This window comes from Protopterus annectens, chromosome 2.part0 (assembly GCF_019279795.1).
Source record: "Protopterus annectens isolate FY-2018-M chromosome 2.part0, PAN1.0, whole genome shotgun sequence".
Classification (NCBI taxonomy): domain Eukaryota; kingdom Metazoa; phylum Chordata; order Ceratodontiformes; family Protopteridae; genus Protopterus; species Protopterus annectens.
The window spans coordinates 24,483,663-24,505,123 of NC_056728.1; the positions used below are offsets into that span (position 1 = coordinate 24,483,663).

General features: G+C 39.4%; 1 protein-coding gene across 1 annotated transcript in view; it reads left to right on the plus strand.

The window, feature by feature from the left end:
- Nucleotides 1–21,461, plus strand: part of CASP8 (caspase 8) — a 456,587-nt gene that overhangs the window by 337,507 nt on the left and 97,619 nt on the right. The window contains exon 8 of the mRNA XM_044060507.1: nt 1,250–1,385. Coding sequence (XP_043916442.1) covers nt 1,250–1,385 — 136 coding nt within the window. The remainder of the gene's footprint in view (nt 1–1,249; nt 1,386–21,461) is intronic.

Sequence of the window (21,461 nt, forward strand, 5' to 3'; positions counted from 1 at the left end):
AAACACAATTATCTTGATTCTTTTCTGCCTTGTGTTTTTTGTTTGTTTGTTTTTTGTTTTGTTTTTTGTGCTATGAACATGCAAAGTGACCAGAATGTTACATTGCTTGGTGCATGACATTGGTTCGTACTACGTCAGATGGTGCTAGTTTTCCTCGAATGGCATACTGTCCTCAGTTTTGTGTTGTTTTTTTTTTCTTTCACCCCTTTTGCTTACTTTCTTATTGAGCATTATTCGTTTGCTTTTTAAACTGCTGATTTACTTATTTATCATGTATTTGTTTGTCACACGGTATTAAATATAGCTCAACTGGGCAGTGCCCAGTTACAGTGGGCACCTTTGGTGTACAGCTCCAAGTTATGAACAACAAAATTCAGTGAATTGCAGTGAGTAAATAAATGAAAATGTTTAATTCCAGTAGTATGCTGTGTAAGTTATAGTAAGTATAGACTATTACAGGTATAATGTTAGTAGGCAGTAGGCTGTAATATTATTAATAGATACCCCAAGGGGAAAATAGGGTTGTTGCTGATTTGCCGAGAAGTATAATGAAAGGATACGCACAAGATGAAGTACAGCGCAAAATAAATCACAAGGCCCGTTTACAAAGTACGTTGCCAGAAGAATCACTTATGCTTGATCTGGGAACATGGATAGAGAGTAGTGAAAGTGAGCAGCAACTCAGTGTGATAGAGGAATAAAACACTGCACAGCTGCTCCAGCAGTTTGAAAATGTAGTACAGTGGGGAGGGGTGTACTTAAAAATTGTAAGGATCTGTGCCCTGCCAAGATATTCATTAGTGGAACAAATGTCATGATAATGTCTATTCAGTTTGGCATCCTGACTGCAAATCACAGACTTTCAGATAGGCAAAAAGATAGAAAAGAGACTATAAATAAATATAGGACTGCTGCGGAGCTAGCTGTAGTGCACACAACAAAAAGTCAGCACTGATGGTACAGTGACTGATTATTACAACACTGAGATTATGGCTGTTTGTAAATTGATCTCTTGAGAACAATCTATACACTACAGTATTTCTCTTTTTCATAATGTCACTTGGCATTTATGAACATAATTGTATTTTATTTTATTTGAATTTGTTATGTGGGTGAGTGAGCTGATCCAAAAAACATTTTGAGTTATGGCCTAGGCCAGAGGTAAAGGCAAGTTCATACATAATATTTAAGTTTAAACAATACCAAATAGCAATAATGCTAATAGCTGTTTTTTTATTTGCTCTAACAGGATGAGACTGTTTATGAAATGAAACATAAACCTCATGGATATTGCTTGATTATCAACAACCATAATTTTGAAGAAGCAAGAAAAAAGCCAGAGTTCAGTTTTATTAAGGATCGGAGGGGAAGTGATGTCGATGCTGGTAAATATAAGGCAAAACAAACTAATGCACAGAGAACGCCTATTATTAATTTTGTTTGATTTCAGTATATCACTGTTTGTTACAATGTCATAAAGGTTGCTTGACAAAAAGGTCAATCAGTCTTGAAAACTCACATTCCTGCATAATTTACCAATAAAGGTATTACGTGAAACATATTTCCTTTGTTTTTATCATTAGATAATGAAGTATAATCTCTGTTCTTGCAATAAGAAGTGTAAATTATTAATTTTGAGAGCTGTCACTTATTTTTTTTCACCAGAGTCACCGCTGGTCAAGCTACTTCTATAGCCGGATTCCCATCCTCCTTGGTCCCAGCACATGTATGCTCCATGGTGTGACCTCCACCAAGAGGGAAGCCCATAAGCTAAGCAGGGATGTGAGCCATCATGCTTTATAAAGTGGGATGGAGGTCAAGATATCATCTGATATACTGTCATATCCTATGATGTCGTTTTACTTAAGCCCTACCTCCCTCAGAGTGCTGGGTGATATCCTCATGTGAGATGTGCAGTGGGCGTTGTGAGAAGGTAGACCCTGCCTCTACAGTGGCACAGTACTCAGCTATCCTGCCTCTTCTATAATAACTATTGGCTCAGTCAATGAATCATGATCTCTATTGAGAATTGTGACATTAGACATGTTATAGCATGTGCCCAGAGCCTCTCTAGGAGAGAGTCAAGCAGACGTATGCCTCATCATTCTTCTGTCCCCTGTCAGTGGCTCCTGTAGTGGTCAGGCCACTAGTCAGACCTGGGTCCTCTAGGTCACAGTCAGGGCTTCATCCTTCTACTACGTGGAGCTAACCTGGTCAACAAAAAATAAGTAAATAAATTAAAACTTATAAAGTAAATCCACATGCTGTCTTCATTTCAAAAGAAAAGAAAAAATACTGTGCACTCTGACAGTTTTGAGCAGTGTTTATGGTAACTGGAGGGAGAGAGAAACAATTAATGGGACACCGGAATGACTGGAGGTGGCCTGTTACATTACCCTGCCTAGGGCCTCATTTGACTGTAATCCAGCTCTGGCCACTAATGAGGTGTTTCTCTGTGCAATTTTACCGTGTTTCTGAATTTGAGATTCTTGGCATCACACTAATTGACTAACCTGCATTAGAATGAGTAGACAGAATCTGTGTAACCCCCCCTCCCCAACTAACCAAAAATCCATGACTAAAAGATTAGAATTTTTTTATGTATGCTATAATTTCACTTGCATCTTTTGCCATCTAGACACAGAAAAAACTCAAATGCTGTAAAAATGGGGAAAATCATTACACACTCAACAAAACAGAAACACTTTCACAGAACACAGAACTCAACAACAGAAACACAGAGTTTCAGCAGCAGAAAAATAGACTGCTTTTAACAATAAAAAAACATAAACAAAGGAAGTTCATATATCTAGCTTTTAAAGAGAGGAAAAGATTGACAAAAATAAGCTAGACACATTATTTATAAAACCTACAGTTTTAAAATGAAAGGTCATTGAAGAAACTTCAAATAACACCTTTGCAGACATGTCTGTGGACATTCTTCTTTAACACCTTTATTGAGTTATCACTTAAGATATAAGCAAACATACATTTATATAACAGAAAACAAACGATGTTAAAATGTACCCAATTACAAACATTGTATATCACATATATTCTTTTATATGATCATTATCAATCTAACATTACACAAATTGATCAGTTCCTGCCTTCCCCTAAGCCCCACTCCTCTTCCAAAACAATATACTTCATGTATTGTTTCCACAATTTCCATTTTTTCTATGCAAATTGCTCCTGCTCTTTTCAAAAAAATTCCCACTTTCAGTTCTTTAATCTCTGTTACAGTATTCGCTATTTCAAATACAGTTAATTTAGACTTTGAATCCCATACATGTTTATTAGGCTAACACCAAGAAATCAACACCAAGAAAAAACTTAGTCCAGCCACTGGACCCATTAAAGGTAGTTAGTAAAAATCATGATCCCAGACAAAACGATCCAATACCAGTAAAATTCTTTAATGCCACAAAGGATTAAGTGCTTTCTTTCCGCACAGAGAACTTCATCAGAATATACCTTTGCTCCCATCAAACACTTAAATAACACAATTTTCTTATCCAATTAATTACATCATTAAAATTTCAAAATTCTATTGGTCACTAGCTAATTAATACCAAATGACTATGTTAACTATTACACAAACATTAATCAAGCACATTCTAGTAAAATACTAAAACTATTCAACCATTTACAAGTAAAATATCACATCAACCTTCTGCGAATATATGTACACACAATAGTTTGTTGAATTTTACTGGTACTGGATCGTTTTGTCTGGGATCGTGATTTTTACTAGTTGCCTTTATTGGGTCGAGTGTGCCGGACTGAGTTTTTTCTTGGTGTTGGTTTAGTTTGTTTTGACTCAGTATTTCCATTGTATTGGTTTGTCAGATGTTTACTAGGCTAATGACCACAAGGCCTTTTTAAGCCTAGTCATGCATCCCAAATCTCTGACAAGTTCTGATACCCTTGATAAGTGTAAGCAGGGGACTGGGAGATGAAACATTTACAGGTTGTCTGTGTCCATGAGAGACATAGGTGCCAAGCCAGGGATGAATTTCCTGTTCCTCATCCGATTGTCCAAGTTGCACTTGAATTGGGTTAGGTAGGAATGCTGGATGGGGAGCCTATGCCATAAACAGGGAAGTCTCTGGGAAACATACTTGTCTGTCCAGCAGGTCCTATTTATATCACAGGGAAGGTTTAAGTCTTTAGAATGGGTAATTCTGGTGCTGTTTCTTTTGTGGATATGCCGGAGTTCCATCAGAGTGGGGTCTGACAATGCCCTGTATGCTAGGCATAGATATCCTGTCAAAAGCCTGTATGAGACAGAATACACTGATAGGGCCTTGAGGCAGTCCACATAGGACATTTTACTTATGGCCTGTATTCTTTTAGTGAGGAACCTCTGTGGACATTCCAATTGTTGGACATGCCTACTTAGGTACATACCAAAGCGGGCATTATACTCAGTGATAGGTCTGATGAATGACAAATACAGTGGAACAATGACTTCCTGGACTTAGATGCCATGCCTTTGTTTATAAATTATGCAGCATAGAATGATTTCCTTAATACTGTAGACATGTGATGGTCAAAGGCTAGATTATTATCTATGTGTGACCCTAAGTCCCTGATTACTGGGTCAGTTCTAAGGGGGTGTGTTGTCAATATGATAGTTACCAGGGATGGATGACTTCCCAAAGGATACTATTATGCATTTCTTGGCATTTAGTTTTAGTCCATGGCTCTGGCACCAGTTGTTTTGTCAGCCCCTCATGGAGAACATTTGTGTCACTATGAGATTCAATGACATCTCCTAATTTGCAATCATCTGCAAATTTAGTCAGCCAAAGACCATTGACATTGGCCTTGACTTCTGAAAAGTAAATGCCAAAAAGCAGCTGCCCAAGGACTTATCCCTGAGGGACTCCACTTGTGACTGACCTCTTTGTAGAGGTGGACTGCTCAATTCTAACTTCCTGGGTCCTGTCTGTGAGCCAGTTGTCTATCCACTGACTGACATTTGAGTTTGTACCTAACCTTTTGAGTTTGTCAACAATGCCCGAATGGGGTATTGTGTCAAATGCCTTAGCCAGGTCAAGGAAAGCAGAGTGAACCATTTTCCCTCATCCATTGCTTTCGTTACCTTCTCAGAGAAATCCACCAGGTTGAGTAGGCATGATCTGCCCATGACAAAAACAAACTGGGTTGGGGCCAGTGTCTGAAGGTTTACTATATCTCTACTGATCATTTCCATGATAATTCTTTCCATGGCTTTACATGTAAGACTAGTGAGACTTATGGATCTGTAGTTTCCAGGGTCTGCAGATGGCCCACCTTTGTGCAGAGGGATGACTGTTGCCATTCTCCATTCATGAGTCATGAAGCCGGTTTGGAGGCTACAGTTAAATAATGATAATAGAGGGCCTGATATGTCATGTTTCATGCTATTTAGAAAGCAACCTGGGATATTGTCTGGGCCCATTGATGCAGTGTTCTTGGTCTTAGAGAGAGCATTAAAGACCTGTTCCCTAGTGATAACAGGAGGAGCTATACTTGATGGTATTTCCTATGGGAAAGTAATGGGGGAGGGGTAAAGTTGAAGCTGAATTTATCAGCCAGGAGGTTTGCTATATCTTCTGGCTCAGTATAGGTGGCTCCATTTACAATGAGCTCTGCACACAAATGTGTATTGCCTTTGCAGTTGCGGACGTAACTGAAGAATGCTTTGTGGTTGTCCTTGGCCTGGGAGACCAACCTTACCTCAAATTTAGCTTTGGTAGACTTTATTTGTCCTGTGAGTTGTTTGTTTAGCTTGATGAGAGTTCCTTTATCCTGATGGGTGCTGCACCTCCTAATTTTTGCCATAATTTCTTTCCTTCTGTTATACAGCCTGTTGATTTTTTGATTCCACCAGGGTGGCTTGTTTTTTGAGTTCGTTCTGCATTTCTTCCTGGTGGCTACAGCTGTCTCTATGCAGCTATTAACATGCTTGTACAGGGTTTCTGTGAGCAGTTTTGCATAGGCAACAGTGTTCTCAGGGCTTATAGGGGCTTGACATTTTGCAGGGTTATAATTTAACAGCAGGAAGTTGGCCTTACAGTAGTTCCTGAACATCTTAGGTTTAGCTGGGGATACAGGTTTTATTTTTATTTCAAAGGAGACCATTTTGTGGTCTGACCTTTCCAGGGAAGACATTACAGTAGGGGGTGTGCAGCACTCTCCATTGTTAGTGAGGACTAGATCCAGTATGTTTGCACCCCTGGTTGGTGTATTGACTATCTGGTCCAGGGAGTCTGTGTTTACAAAATCCAAGAATCTCTGTGCCTGTATGTTTGGTGTCATATAGGATTCCCAATTAATAGTGGGGTAATTAAAGTCACCCATGAATATGGTATTGGGATGGATGGTTAGTGTTTCTAATGAGTTTAAATACATGATATGAGTTTCCTGGGTCAAACAGGGGGACGTATAGCTTGCAAGGAAGTGGTACTGGATTTTGCCTCTGGTGATGAATATTGAGCAGCTCAAGTGCCTTGTCCTGTTGGACCAGCCTTGACGTATATTTATTTCTGATATAAGTAGAGACACCTCCACCTTTAGCCCCTGTCTGTGAAGTAGCTGGGCTAAATGTGTTCTAGTAATTGTTTTTTTTTTGGCAGCCACCAGAATTAAACTTAACAAGGCCTTATTATATCTAGACAATTCAGATCCTGTAAACCACTGTAAACCAGCTCAAAAAATAATTTCCTTAGTTGCACCCATTTGTTCACCCAGTATTTCTGATATAGTACACCTTTTTTAAAGTGTACCAACTAATTGTATTCCCAAAACATATCATCCCAGTTATCTTTTTCTTCTCCATCACACCTCCAACATTTGCCATCTACATGAGGAAAAATTCTTTGTAGTCTTCTTGAAGTAGACAGATACCTATTCAAACACTTCCAAGCAAAAATCCTAAATCTTCTAGACGTTTTTGCATATTCAGGAGACATGCATATGTCTTCTCATTGTTTCCTTGTGAATTGCTTATCCAATTACTCTTCCCAATCATTTCTAACCTCCTCTGATTGATTCTTATAGCTATCATGCAGTATTTTATATGTCCTACTAATTATCCCTTTCTGAACAACAGCTTCTGTTCTAGAGTCAAATAAAACTGTACCAGAGCAAGTCTTTCACTTAGAATTCTCCTGTCCCTTTCTCTTTACCTGTACTCTGATATCCATCCCTTATAGGGAAGGCAGTCTCTAGCCTGCAGTCCAAGTATCTTCTTGGCCTCTTCCCATTATATAATCTTTCTCTCTCTAGTTATTTGCTCCTGATACCTTAGTTCCTATATCATTTTTCTCCAGTAAATTCCAACCCCTGTTGCCTATTCTGTGTACCCCTAATTGCAATCATCCCTACTGGCAGAATCTCCTTTCTCCATTCTCATGTTGGCTTAGTTCTTAGAATACGTTCTGCTATTTTATGAATATAATATTGGTCTCTGGACACTATTGAGGTAAAGCAGTGTGTCATAATACAAGTGAAACTTTATTATAGAATGCAAAACTGAAGATATGAGAATAGTGCATCCAGTAAGAATTTATACTTCTCTGGAATTCCCACAAAAATCAAAGTTAAAGATCCACTGTGTAGCCTCCATTAGGAAAGTCAAATTCATTTCTTTTTTTAATTAACAGACTTTACTGATTACTTAGTAGACTGTTGTAAGAACTCGAGAACTGTGGGGTAACAACAGATTATCAGGTACATAATGTATAAAACAATTTGTCATAATAGCGGTTCTGCAGCATTATCCAATAGTAAATGGAAAAACATTCCACTATGAATTGAATAGATGCTTAGTTTTATAAGAAGCTACAATTGCATGAAATAGGAGCTGTCATAAATGTGTAGGTCTTTCAAGATACTTTATGGTGGCTTTTTAGAGTACTTAAAATTTTAGCAAGTAATGTTAATTCAATTCATCAAAGTCTGAAGATAAGATTAATTTCAAGATTAATATCCAGGTTTATAATTCTCTTCATTCAAATTCAAGTATATATTAGGGAAAGAATTTATTAATATGGGGTACACACAACATCCTCATAAAAGTGCAAGCACAGTGTGTGTGTGTGTGTGTGTGTGTGTGTGTGTGTGTGTGTGTGTGTGTGTGTGTGTGTGTGTGTGTGTGTGTGTGTGTGTGTGTGTGTATAGGGGCAACCCCTAGTCTTTTTTTAACCTTTTTATTAAATTATCACTTATAACAGACATACGCACACTACTTCCAAAGGAAACAAACCATAATAACTTTTTCATACACTATACACTGTGTGCGTGTTTTCTTTCTTTATAACAACTATCGTACACTCCTCCTCCTGATCATTATCCAGCATGTATTGTTCTCTCACCTTCCATTTGTTTTTATGTAATTTGCTCCTTCCCTTTTTAAAGATCTTACCTCCAGTGTTTTCCTCTTTAACAATATTCAGTACTTCAGCTTCAGTTGGTTTAGATTTTGATTTCATTTTGTAGTAATTGCTGTTTTGGCAGCCATATGGCATTACAGCCAATAGCATTAAACTTGGTGAAGCCTTACTATGTCTAAGTAATTCATAGGTTCATAGGTTGGTACTAGGCTATCGGCCCTAGGGCCTATACAAGCTTAGCCATAACAATTCCATGGCTATTTCTTCCCAGAATATTTACTTCCCTGATCCCCCATCTAGACTGACGTGATCCCCGGGGTGACTTTCCCATCTCTCATCCAATCATCAAGGTTCCTTTTGAAGAGGGCCAAAGAGGCACTCATCTTGACATGTATGGGCAGTCTATTCCAGAGTATGGGGAGTCTCTAGGTCAGGAACCTATCCCTCCAGTATGTTTTGTTCATTGTGATGACCAGGTTTAGAACCCTGGAGCGTGTGGCTCTGAGGAATTGGGATTTCTTTAAGTGTAGCATGTCCAACAGCTCTGGGTCTGACATGGCCATGTATGTTAAGCAGAGATCGCCACTGAGTAGGTGATATGCGACAGAGTATAGCTGGAGTTTTTTTTAGATGGTCAGCATAGGGCATCTGCTTTAGGCTTGTGATTCTTTTAGTGAGGTATTTCTGTGGCCTTTCCAGTTGCTGCAGATGTCTCGTTGTGAGTTATGTACCAAATGGGGCATTGTACTCTATAATGGGTCTAATGAGGGATAGGTACAGTGGGACAATGACCTCCTTTTTTCTGGATGAAAAACCCTTAGTGATGATGTGTGCCACAGAGAAAATTTTCCTGACTGTTGTGGTGATGTGGTTATCAAAAGTGAGACCACTGTCCACCTGTGTCCCTAAGTCCCTTATCACACTTTCAGTGTTTAGTGTACTGCCACTTATGTGGTAATTCATGGGTACATGTTTTTTCCCAAAGGGGATAACTATACATTTCTTGACATTGAGCTTGAGCCCATGGCTCTGGCACCAAGCATCTGTTTCTGTAAGGCCCTTTTGTAGAATATCCACATCATTTGGGGATTCAATAATGGCTCTCAGTTTGCAGTCATCTGCAAACTTTGTTAGCCAGAGTCCCTTAGTGCTGGCCTGTACTTCGGAGAAGTAGATGCCAAACAAGAGCGGTCCCAGAACTGAACCCTGAGGTACTCCACTTGTCACTTGTCTGGAGCTGGATCTTGAGTCGGCTGCCTTTCCAGTGTGGGTTCTGTCAGTAAGCCAGTTGGTAACCCATTGAGTGACGTAGGGATTAATGCCCAGCTTAGTGCGTTTATCTATGATTCCAGAGTGAGGGATGGTGTCGAAGGCCTTGGCAAGGTCCAGATAGGTTGTGTGGACCACCTTGCCCTCATCCATGGCTCTGGAAGCTGATTCAAAGAAGTCAATCAGGTTGAGGAGACAAGATCGGCCTTTTACGAAACCAAACTGGGTGGGGTCCAGTGTTTGAAGGTTGCCAATGTCTTTGTTTATAAGTTCCATGATAATGCATTCCATGGCTTTGCAGATCAGGCTCATCAGACTGATGGGACGATAGTTCCCAGGATCCAAGGTGGATCCCTCCTTGTGGAGTGGGATAACTGTAGCTGTGCACCACTCACTGGGTACGAAGCCTGAGGTGAGGCTATGATTAAAAATGGCACTTAGGTGAGGTGCCAGTTCATTTTGTAGTTCATGTAGTACACAGCCTGGGATGTTGTCTGGTCCCATGGATGCTGTATTCTTAGCTTTGGAGAGTGCATTTTTTACCTGTTTGGCCATGATTACAGGAATTTGGCAATCATTTGGTATTGAGATGGGCGCTTTAGGGGGTGAGAGGGGGGTGAAGTTGGTACTGAATCAATCTGCCAGGATATTGGCAATGTCCTTGGGATCAGTATATTTAATGCCATTCAGTTGTAGATCAGAGCAGATTTGAGCATTGCCATTTAGATTCTTGACATAGTTATAGAATGCCTTGTGGTTGTCCTTGGAATCTTTGGCAATTTTATTTTCGTAACTAGCTTTGGAGGATTTTATGAGGGATCTTAGCTTCTTACTGAGGCTGGTAAGGGAGTATTTTGCATCCTGGGATTTTCCTGTTTTCTGCAACAATGTCTTCCTTCTGTTGTATAGTTTGTTTATGGCAGGGGACAACCAGATTGGCTTCCTTTTTTGGAGGAGAGCATCTTGCTTCTATTTGGAATGGCACGATTCATGCACGAGTAGACGTGCTCATACAGTGCCTTAGTGTAGGGTCCAGCAGCTGAACTTTCAGTTCCTGTCTGCATGGGTGTCATGAAGTTTGTCACTTCTGACTTGAGAAGCTTGAAGTTAGCTTTGGAGTTTTTTATGGAGGTTTCCCTACTGGGGGTGGGGGGTGAGGGGATGTTGACGTCAAGAGTGATTAGCTTATGGTCAGCTCTCACCAATGAGCGGGTGACCACTGGTGTGGAGCATTGATCTCCCATGTTGGTAGTGACCAGGTCTAGGATATTTGAGCCCCTGGTGGGACTATGAATTAGTTGATCCAGGGCATTGGAATTTATGAATTCCAAGAACCGTTGGGTAAAGGTGTTGGTAACCGAGTAGTTTTCCCAGTTAATGGCAGGGTAGTTGAAATCATCCAGTATTAGGGTGTTTGGTTGTATCTTAATATTTTCCAGTATGTTTAGAAAGGTATAGTGAGAATCTTGGGGGGGGTGGGGGATCTGTAGCAAGTTACAGTTTGGATTGCAGTCTTACCTAATGTTAGTTACACCTGTTGAATTTCAGATGCATTGTGTTGGGCAACTAGCCTGGAGGTGTGTATATCCTTGGTGAATATGGACACTCCTCCACCTTTCGTGTTTCGGTCCTGGTTTGGTGGCTGTAAAGTGTGGTAAGAGTTGTAGCCTGGTATTGCAGGGGTGCTCTCTGGAGCCTTGAACCAGGTCTCAGTTACTGCACAGATATCAATGTTCTCCATTTTTAGGAGTGCCTCGAGAGAGCGCATTTTGAGATTTAGACTTTTAGCATTGAGCACATTACCTTCAGATTTTGCATGCTTATATCTGTTACGGTGGTGGTTTTGTCCTTTGAGCCTTGCCTAAAAAAGGCACTATAGGGGTGGCAAGAGCCTTAGCCAGTAACCTGAATCCCAGGGGCGACAGGTGCATACCATCTCTGGCAAAGCATCGTGGTTTGTCGATCATGTCATCCCAGGCAGACAGATACAGGAGCCCCTTTGAGTGACACCAGAAATGTAGCCAATTGTTGAAGTCAATAATTTTGTCCTTATACTGTGGTATCATTCTGGGCGAAGGCAGGATGCTACTCAGGGCTAAGGTCATACCTGCCTGGGCCACATGATCAGAGAGCTCTTCCATGTCTCTTTTCATATATTCCAGGGAGGTACATCTCAAGTCATTTACTCCAACATGGACAATAACAGAGTCATATTTGTACTTGTTGTGGAGTGACTTGAGTGCATGCGTGATGTGGCAGATTCTGGCACCCGACAGGCAGCTGACTGTAATTTTCTCCTTGTTCAGCCTGGTGAGTGGGACATCAGTGTGCCTGACTATAGAGTCATCAATGACTAAAGTGTGGGTACGTTGTCTTGCCTTAGGGGCTGTTGTTGGGTGGCACACTGGTGTTGTGAGCTATGTGACACTTTGGTTGTGATTGGTGTTTGCATTTCAGCTTCGGAGGTCCTTGTTGCTTGGGCAGGTTAATGTTAAGGACCTCCGCTTAAGTGGGTTTAGTGTTACTATGTGTGGATGTTGGCGGCGTGAGTTTTGAAGGGCTATGTGTTGCTTGAGGTGTAGTGCAGGTGTTAACCCTCTCCTCTTGACTGTCTAGCACAATCTTGGGTGGAGAGAGCTTTGCTTCCAGTTTGGCTATGTAAGTGCATCTCTCGCAGGTTGTAGTGTTCGATGGTGGAAGGAGAGGGTTGTCTGTGTTCATGAGGCAATTGCTGCATTGCCCCAGTATGCCCAGATTCATCAGCTGGACAGGAGAAATCACCAGAAGTTGACCCTTGGACATGCCTGGGTTGGTGTTTCTTTTGTAAAGTACAAGAGCTGATTTTCCTTACCTTGGCAAGGTACTTTGCAATTATAGGCTGTTTAGCACCTATGATTAATTTCTCCTTATTAACAAGGAGACTTGAGTGCTTGTATCAGTTTAAGGCTTCCTAGTGCTTTTCAGCAGGTTTTAGAGCAAGTGCTAGTCACAGAGGTTCAGATTTTAGTACTACTACTGAGAAACCAGCTAGTTCTAAGGGAAAGTTTGAAGAGCAGACTTTCTGGCACCGGGAATAGTTTAAATTGCTAGACTAATAAGCTAATAAAAGTGCAGGAGAGCAGAGAACTAGCAGATCTAAGGGAAAAAATTGAAGAGCACCGCTCAGAAGCTTACAAAAAGTCCTGGATACCGCAAACCTGTATCTGGGCTACACTGGTGCCAGGAAAGGTAGGAAACATTTTTTTTTTTTTTTTTTTTTAGTAGAAAGTGAAGAGGCAGAAGATAATGGGATAATTCCATATGCAGAAGCTAAAGGGGTGGGCCTTTGCTAAGTTCTCACTATTAACAGTAGAATGAGCTGATGTAATGTGCCTGGAGGGGGGGGGGGGGTCCAGTATCAACTTTATACCAGAGGTGGGCAACTCAAAGCCACCAAGACAAAAAGACCACAACAAAAACTGGGAGGGTAGGTGAGAAAAAAACAGTTGTACAGATTACAGAGATATTAAATCAAAAGTGCAGACAATAAATGAAAATAAAATCTTATCTTTTCTCAATATCACAGCTGGCAGTAGGTCAGTCTGTCTGCAGCAGCCTCAGCAACAGGTATATCTGAATTAAAACACTGGCTATTTAAGGCACAGGACAGAAACCAGACCAATTATCTAAACAATAACAGATGCAGGAATATCTTGGCTAGATAAACCAGTTCTGTAAACTTTATCTCACTAAGAAAACAGTTAGGCCTCTAGACAAAGGATTTCACTACAAACTGAGGGCAACACTAAGTGATATTCAGCTATGTCACACAACAAGGAGAGTAAAAACAGTTGTACATATTACAGAGATATTAAATCAAAAGTGCACTCAATAAATGAGAATAAACTCTTATCTTTTCTCAATATCACACCTGGCAGTAGGTCAGTCTCTCTGCAGCAGCCTGAGCAACAGGTATATCTGATTTAACACACTGGCTATTTAAGGCACAGGACAGAAAACAGACCAATTATCTAAACAATAACAGATGCAGGAATACCTTGGCTAGATAAAACCAGTTCTGTAAACTTTCTCTCACTAAGAAAACCCTGTTTCTCAAAAATAATTATTTTTGTTATAGCAATTTGATCCACCAGTGTTTCTGGCTGTATACCATGTTACCTATATGTAACTGTCTGTGGAGCTTTTCTCCCCGGGCCTCCTCTGAAAAGGCACTTGTGTCCAGTCAGACTTTCCCGGTAAACAAATATAAATAAATAAATAAATAAAAATACTCTGCAGTGCAGTTTTAAAATCTGCAGACTCATCACACTCCCAAGTTCTCTCTCTCTTTACTATTATCCAGCATTTGCAATCTACTTGAGGAAATGTTCTTCAAAGTCTTCTTGGGGTATAAAAAATGCATAAGAAAGCACTGTTAAGCAAAAATACTTAACCTTCTGGACTTTGTTTCCTACTTGGGAGCCATACATATGTCCTCCCTTAACCTTCTGGACTTTGTTTCCTACTTGGGAGCCATACATATCTCCTCCCTTAACTTTCTGGATTTTGTTTCCTACTTGGGAGCCATACATATCTCCTCCCTTAACTTTCTGGATTTTGTTTCCTACTTGGGAGCCATACATATCTCCTCCCTTAACTTTCTGGATTTTGTTTCCTACTTGGGAGCCATACATATCTCCTCCCTTAACTTTCTGGATTTTGTTTCCTACTTGGGAGCCATACATATCTCCTCCCTTAACCTTCTGGACTTTGTTTCCTGCTTGGGAACCATACATATCTCCTCCCTTAACCTTCTGGACTTTGTTTCCTGCTTGGGAGCCATACATATCTCCTCCCTTAACCTTCTGGACTTTGTTTCCTGCTTGGGAGCCATACATATCTCCTCCCTTAACCTTCTGGACTTTGTTTCCTGCTTGGGAACCATACATATCTCCTCCCATTGTTCCTTTCTAAATTGCTTTTCCAGTTTCTCTTCTCAGTTTTTCTAACTTCTTCTGGTTGAGGCTTATAGCTATACTGCAGTATTTTATGTGTTCTATACTGCAGTATTTTATATGTTCTACTTATCATCCCCTTTTAACAGCAGGTTTTGTTCTCGACTCAACTGAAAACTTTATTAGAGCTGGTCTTTCACTAAGGACTCCACTGTCCCTTTCTCTTTACTCTGATATTTATCCCTGGTAGGGAAGACAGTCTCTAACCTGTAATGCAGTCTTCAACAGCTTTATTGAGAGGAACCCTCCACCTTAATTATTGCCTTTGAACCCTCATATAGCCTCCTAATTAACCCTATTATTGCATCAGGGAATGCTAATGCTTCCATTACAATACTCATAAAATTTCAAAGTACTCTATCGAAGACCTACCATCAGCAACGGTATTTTCATACATTCTGCTTCCCTTTGAATGATCATTGTTTTATTAATATTGTCAAATGTTTACCTCCCCTACACAAAACCACACTAATCCATATCTACTATATTTCTTCGTAAATAAGACCTAACCAGAGAATAAGGCCTAGCTTGATTTTCCAGGGTGGTCATGATAAAATCCCTACCCCAAAAATAAGCCCCAGTTAAGATCGTCAGCAACACATGATGGATGTGTTGAATTATAAAATAATATTATTGACACCTGTTGACTGAGGTTATTGTACTCTGCTCACCATTTTCGGACCATTCAGACACCCAACTTCCTCTCTTTGCAGAAAGTCATAAGATTCTTTCCCTGGGAGTCCTCCACGATTCTTACTGTAACCCTAATCATCACTCACACTTGACGGTTGAGATCCTTGGCCCATAAACACTGGCAGGGGTATTTTGATTGGTCAAAGTACAGACAACGCACGTAAAGCATGCACACTTGATAATGAACGGCTGTGGTTGTGTCTTCTTAACCGTCGCCATTTTGTGTTGCCACTCCGGCCTCATAAGTCTTCAATTAACACCCCCCTCCCCAGACAAGATGAGTGCAAAAAGAAAGAGCTATTCCATCGAGTACAAGAAAGGAATCATGGAGGACTCCCGGGGAAAGAATCTGACTGCTTTCTGCAAAGAGAAGAAGTTAGATCTCCGAATGGTCCGAAAATGGCGTGCAGCGTACAATAACCTCAGTCAACAGGCCGACGAGGGAAATGCTAAGAAGTGCAAGTGTGGATCAGGTCGGCAACCATTATTTCCTGAGCTGGAAGACATCATCTGTGAGTGGATTGCTAACAGGAGAGCAAAGGCTTTGATTGTGCGAAGGGCTGATATTCAAGCATTTGCCCTTGCAATGGTACCATAGTTAGAAATATCCCCAGAAGAATTCAAAGCATCACAACATTGGCTGGATGGCTTCCTTCAGCGATATGAACTGTCTCTAATAAGATCAACAACACTGTTCAAGCCAGAAGATAATGAAGTTATTAAACGTGCACTTGCATTCAAGTCCTTTGTTGATGGCATCGACTTTTCTAAATACCAACTCTCCAACATGATTAATCTGGATGAAACTGCAGTGTTTATGGGCCAAGGATCTCAAACAACAATTGATCAGAGGGGTGCCTCGTCAATCTACATTCCTTCCACTGGTTACAAGAGTGTACATGTTACCTGTATTTTGTCAATTTGTCTAGATGGAAAGAAAACCCCACCTCTAATCATTAGTAAGGGCAAGAACGATAAGATTGAACATGTTTCTGGCATTTACATTCTTGAAACCGAAAAAGCCTGGTGCACACAAACAGTTATAAGGAAGTGGGTTAATGTAATGCTGCCACTTGTTTTGCAAGGTGGCGAAAGAGGTCTGCTTAATCTAGGATTCAGCCAGCACTCACTGGGCTAAAGACATGAAGAAATTCCTTGCACAGAGTAGACTAGATCAAATAATGATTCCCGCAGGAATGACTGCCTATCTCCAGACTCTTGATATTGTAATAAACAAGCCATTCAGGGACCATTTGCGCATGGAACTCAATGACTACATTGAAAATAGAATGGAGAGAAATCAGCAGGGGAAACTTTGTGAAGTCTAGCCTGTAAGAGGTCATGACTTGGGTGAACAATTCATGGGATAAAATCACTGACAGCTGTGTTACCAATGCCCTATGAGCAGGCTACGTGGACAAGCAGTACTCATTTAAGGAGAGCTCTATTGCTAACAGATTGGGGCCAATGTTTCTACAGGAAATGTAGTCACAAGAAATTCAGGCCAGAATTTGGGGGTTAGAGACCTAAAACAATGTTCCAGAAGAAGATGACATGACTGTATTTGAATAACGTTTCCATTATCGGGGCAACAAAATGGATTGCTTCTGCTTTCAGTTTTATTCCTCTCCTCCAATGCACATGTACTGAGATTTTTCTGCACTTTCTGTTAAGCATGAAATATTGCACTGTGAAAGCCAAGGTGTAGATATTCTGAAGTTGAAATGTTTGTTGCATTGTTTATGCAGAACTCTCACACAGCTGTTAACGTGTTACTTAGAATTGTTGCCCAATAACAGAAAAGTACCAAATAAATGTCAGTTTGTGTACATGAATAAATGTCGATTTTTGTACATGAATAGATGTTGATTTTTGTACATGAATAAATGAATAAATGTAGATTGTTGTACGGGGGGGGTAAATAAGGGATCCCCTGATAATAAGCCCTAATGCGTATTTCGGCGGGGGAAAGAGTATAAGACCCGGTCTTATTTTTGGGGCAATACGGTATCAATTTTTGCAACACCTTTGCCATTCTCTTACCTAGCATACATAAACACTTTATAACCATGGTTTAAAATTGAAATGGGTCTGTATGAAGCTGGGTCTGATGGGTCTTTACTATCTTTAGGTAATACAGCGGGTAACCACAGTCTTGTTAAAAAATGTGGAATTATACTGCTTCTATCTCTAACAGATATCTGAGGTCTGCATTCTACTTTTAAGACCCAAACAGTGGTGTTTGACATTTTCTTTATAACTTAAAAGATGTAAAGTCCATGTCAGGAAGTGTTTTTTTAACTCCATCCAGTCATAGCCACATATTCCATTTGCAAGAAGATGGTGTTACTGCAGGTCACTGTTCCTACTCATGCCTCGGTAAGGCATAGGAGTCAGAGGATTTAACCACCAGCTCTTTAGAGAGTGCTGATCCTGTTAACTGGTTGGTGTTATAATGTGAGTTCCAGTTGATAGAAGTGGAATTTTGACCTGAGATATCTTAGGTAGTGAGATAGGCAATGCTAGTTTTTATGAGAGTGTTTTACCTTGAAAATATTACCAGAGTGGATGTCCTTTTGATGGATTTTGCCAACAAATCTGGATGTTGGGGAGAAATTTTTAATGGCAGTCTGATAGGTATCATTCCAATAACAAATTTCCTATTCTGTGCAAGATGGCCAGTACGTGATCTGCCTATTAGTTTGAGCCCTGATGAGTTCCAGAGAATACCAAGCAGATCCCAGGCTGTGTTGATGCCTTTGGTTGTCAGTGCTAACCGAGTTTCCTTATGCAGTGGATGCCCTAAGACTAGTTTGATTATGTAAGCTATAACATTATGTACAAATACAGTTTCAGGCCTAAGCCATAGTGGTAACCTGCCAGTTGCCTGTGTAATAATGTAGAGAAATAAGATGCTAGATTCTATATATGAAAATATGGATACTTGCATCTACCTAGAGATAGGGGCTGATGGGCTGTTACATTTCTGTATGCTGCTTTGGGGGTGATGGATGGACTCATGCTGTAAGCTCCCTATCTCTTTCTGAAGTTTAGCTGTGCAGTAGAATAAGTTTGTCTGGGGAAGACAATTGATTAAGGGCAAAATTAATTTTGGGGAACCAGCAGTTTCAGAGCTGACACGCCTGCCAGAATTGGGAGATACAACTACTTTCATTGTGAAAAGCAGTCTTGAATTTGTTTTAGAAGGAGGTAAAGTTACTGCTAAATGTACAAGAACTAGATGGATACAGGGTGACACCCCCCCCAAACACACGCACACATATGTACACATATATTTAATGTCTGTGTAATATTGCAGGGGTAACAAATGGAGTTGATGTTTTAAATACTGCCATATCAAATTTAAGGAGATAATAACAGACTTCCTTTGGCTGAGCTGCAGATCAGAGACTGTGACAAACTCCTGCAGAGTGTTCTGAAGCTGAAGAATGTAATTTAGTTGCTCTGAGGTCCAGACAATATAGTTATCTGTGAACCAACTGGAGCAACAGTAAATTTATTCCTCACTGGTATTTTTTTCAACCATGCTGCTTCTACTGCCAAAATAAATAAAGAGGGGAGATAAGGAGCATTTCAGTGGTGTACCCCTGCGCAGTACGAAGGAGGAATGAACTGGCTCCATATGAGGCAAACTGGGCCATTAGACTGTGGTGTAAGACTTTACACCTGCTTAAGAATCTTGGGTCTAGATATATTTAAGCAGTACTCCCAGCAGGCAGAAAGAAAAGCTTTGTCAAAGTCCAGCAGGAGTACAGCTGATGCTATGGGATGTGTATGTGACAACAGAGCTATGTTTTGTTAAAGTCATACCAAGTGCGGTTCCTTTTGTCAATTCTTAATGAGTCCACATTAAGTTGTATGAGTGCGCCTTGGTATGGCAGACTCGAGACTTTTTGCCAGGATTTTAGTTACTCTTAAGAGAAGGGAGATAGGCTTGTAATTACAGGACAGGGTGGCATTTCTCTCTCTCTCTTTCTTTCTTTCTTTGGAAGGCAGAAAGGCAGAATATGATATCTATTGTACAGTGGGATAATTGCCCTTTTTTGTAAGATGTGTGCAACATTTGAAGAAGAGCTGTTGTCTTCTTAAAATTTTTAGGAAAGTCAGTGATGACACCTTCAGGTACAGGGGCCTTACCACCACAATTTCTGTCAATTACTTTGTTGATCTCTTGCAGTGTAAGCAGTTTATCCCTGATATCACTCTCTGTGGTGGCGCAGTGGTACATCTTTCTCATTGTCACCTCATAACAAGAGGTTCTCCGGTCTGATTCTCGGCTGGGGTACCTTCTGTGCGGAGTCTGCATGTCCTCCCTGCATTCAGATTGGTTTCCTCCTGGTGCTCCGGTTTCCTCCCATATTCCAAAGACATGTGTGTGGAACATTTCTCCCTGGGCCTCCGCTGAAAATGGGCTCTGTCCCAGTTAGATTTTTCTGGTAAACAAATGTTAAATAAATAAATAAAATATAATTGGTAATTGAATCTTGTATAATTGAATTCAAATTTTGTTAATGTCTGTGCACCTGTCTGAAATGTAAATCTCTTTGTAATGTTATGACTTAATTAGGTTACTCTGGGCTTGTCAAAAATGATTCTGTCCTTTTTCATAAGCTATAGTTTTAATAATCTGTTTTGCCTTCCTTTTTAACTTACCCATTAGCATAATTTTTTACTTGACCCTTTTACTCAACAGACTAATTTTAATACAATAAAAAAGTGCAGGTCAACACCACGATAAATAAAACGAACCTTTATTGACAGAATATAAGCGCTTTCGCGTACTTGCAACTGCACGCTTCTTCAGATGAATGTAACACCATAGTGAAACCCTTCACTATATATACAACAAACTGTAATTACTAAATATAATAATTAGTCTAATTATTCAATTAAATTGTCTGAAATGCACATCCGCTTAAAGCGGTAAGACCAGGCTAACATAGATACAATATATAGCAGTTGTCTCTTGTCACAGATCATTATGTTTATCTGATCTATTGGTCAATTACCATTATAAATAATCTAAGCGACCACATAGTCATGCTGTTCCATTCATGTTAAAGCTTCTAGCTGTCTAGATACCTACATTTAATTAACTAAACGTTAGCACAAATATAACAAACACCTGTGACATATCTAAAAATAAATGAATGAGTTTATATTTGTTAGATAAATTAATCAATAAAATATATGTTATGAAGAAAATTTTTTATATATATAAAAGACACATATTAAAATACATATTAAAAGACACATATAGATGAATGTATATCAGTTTCACCAATCAACTATACTGAATGTATTCATTGATAATTAATACATATGATATACAACATCCTATAAATATCATTATTAAATTTCACTGACTAATGTCAATATGATTAAATAGTCATAAATATATCTGTGAAATGTGACTATAAATATATATACAAAAGTATATCAGATATGTATATATATAAATATGTAAAAAATGTATATAAATAATCTAAGATAAAATATAATATTTATGCATATAGACAGTGTATATAAATATTCATAATACCATGTAGGTGCTTAATTTTCCATGGTATTTATTTAGCAGTCTGACTGAAATAACTGTCAGTATAGAAGAAGTTTTTTATATATATAGCAATAACAATGTAAACGACAAGCTAAATAAAAGTCATAGTTAATGATGTTCATTTGAAGTTAGTACTATGTTATATGAGAAGATATGTATATATACAAATATGTATTTATATACAGGTAATTATATTATTTTATTATTATTGTTATAGTTCTGAGTATTCTTCGTTATTTACTACATATTGTCTCTTGTTTTCAATAAATATAAACCATTCTTTCAGGTGATATCTTATTTTAGATAGATTGGAGATGAATATTAACCTACTAATTACATATTATATATTGCTCCAAAATTTATTCGCATATAACAATATATTTATAAAATTCATAAAATTAGTGGTATTTCCGCTTTTTTAGATGTGACCTGATACTAATATAACTATTCAGGCCAGGATGTTGCTGTGCCCGAAATCTAAAAATCCAGTCTAATTCTAGATTTTCTAGGTCATTAAAATTATCACCTCTTCTCTTGTTT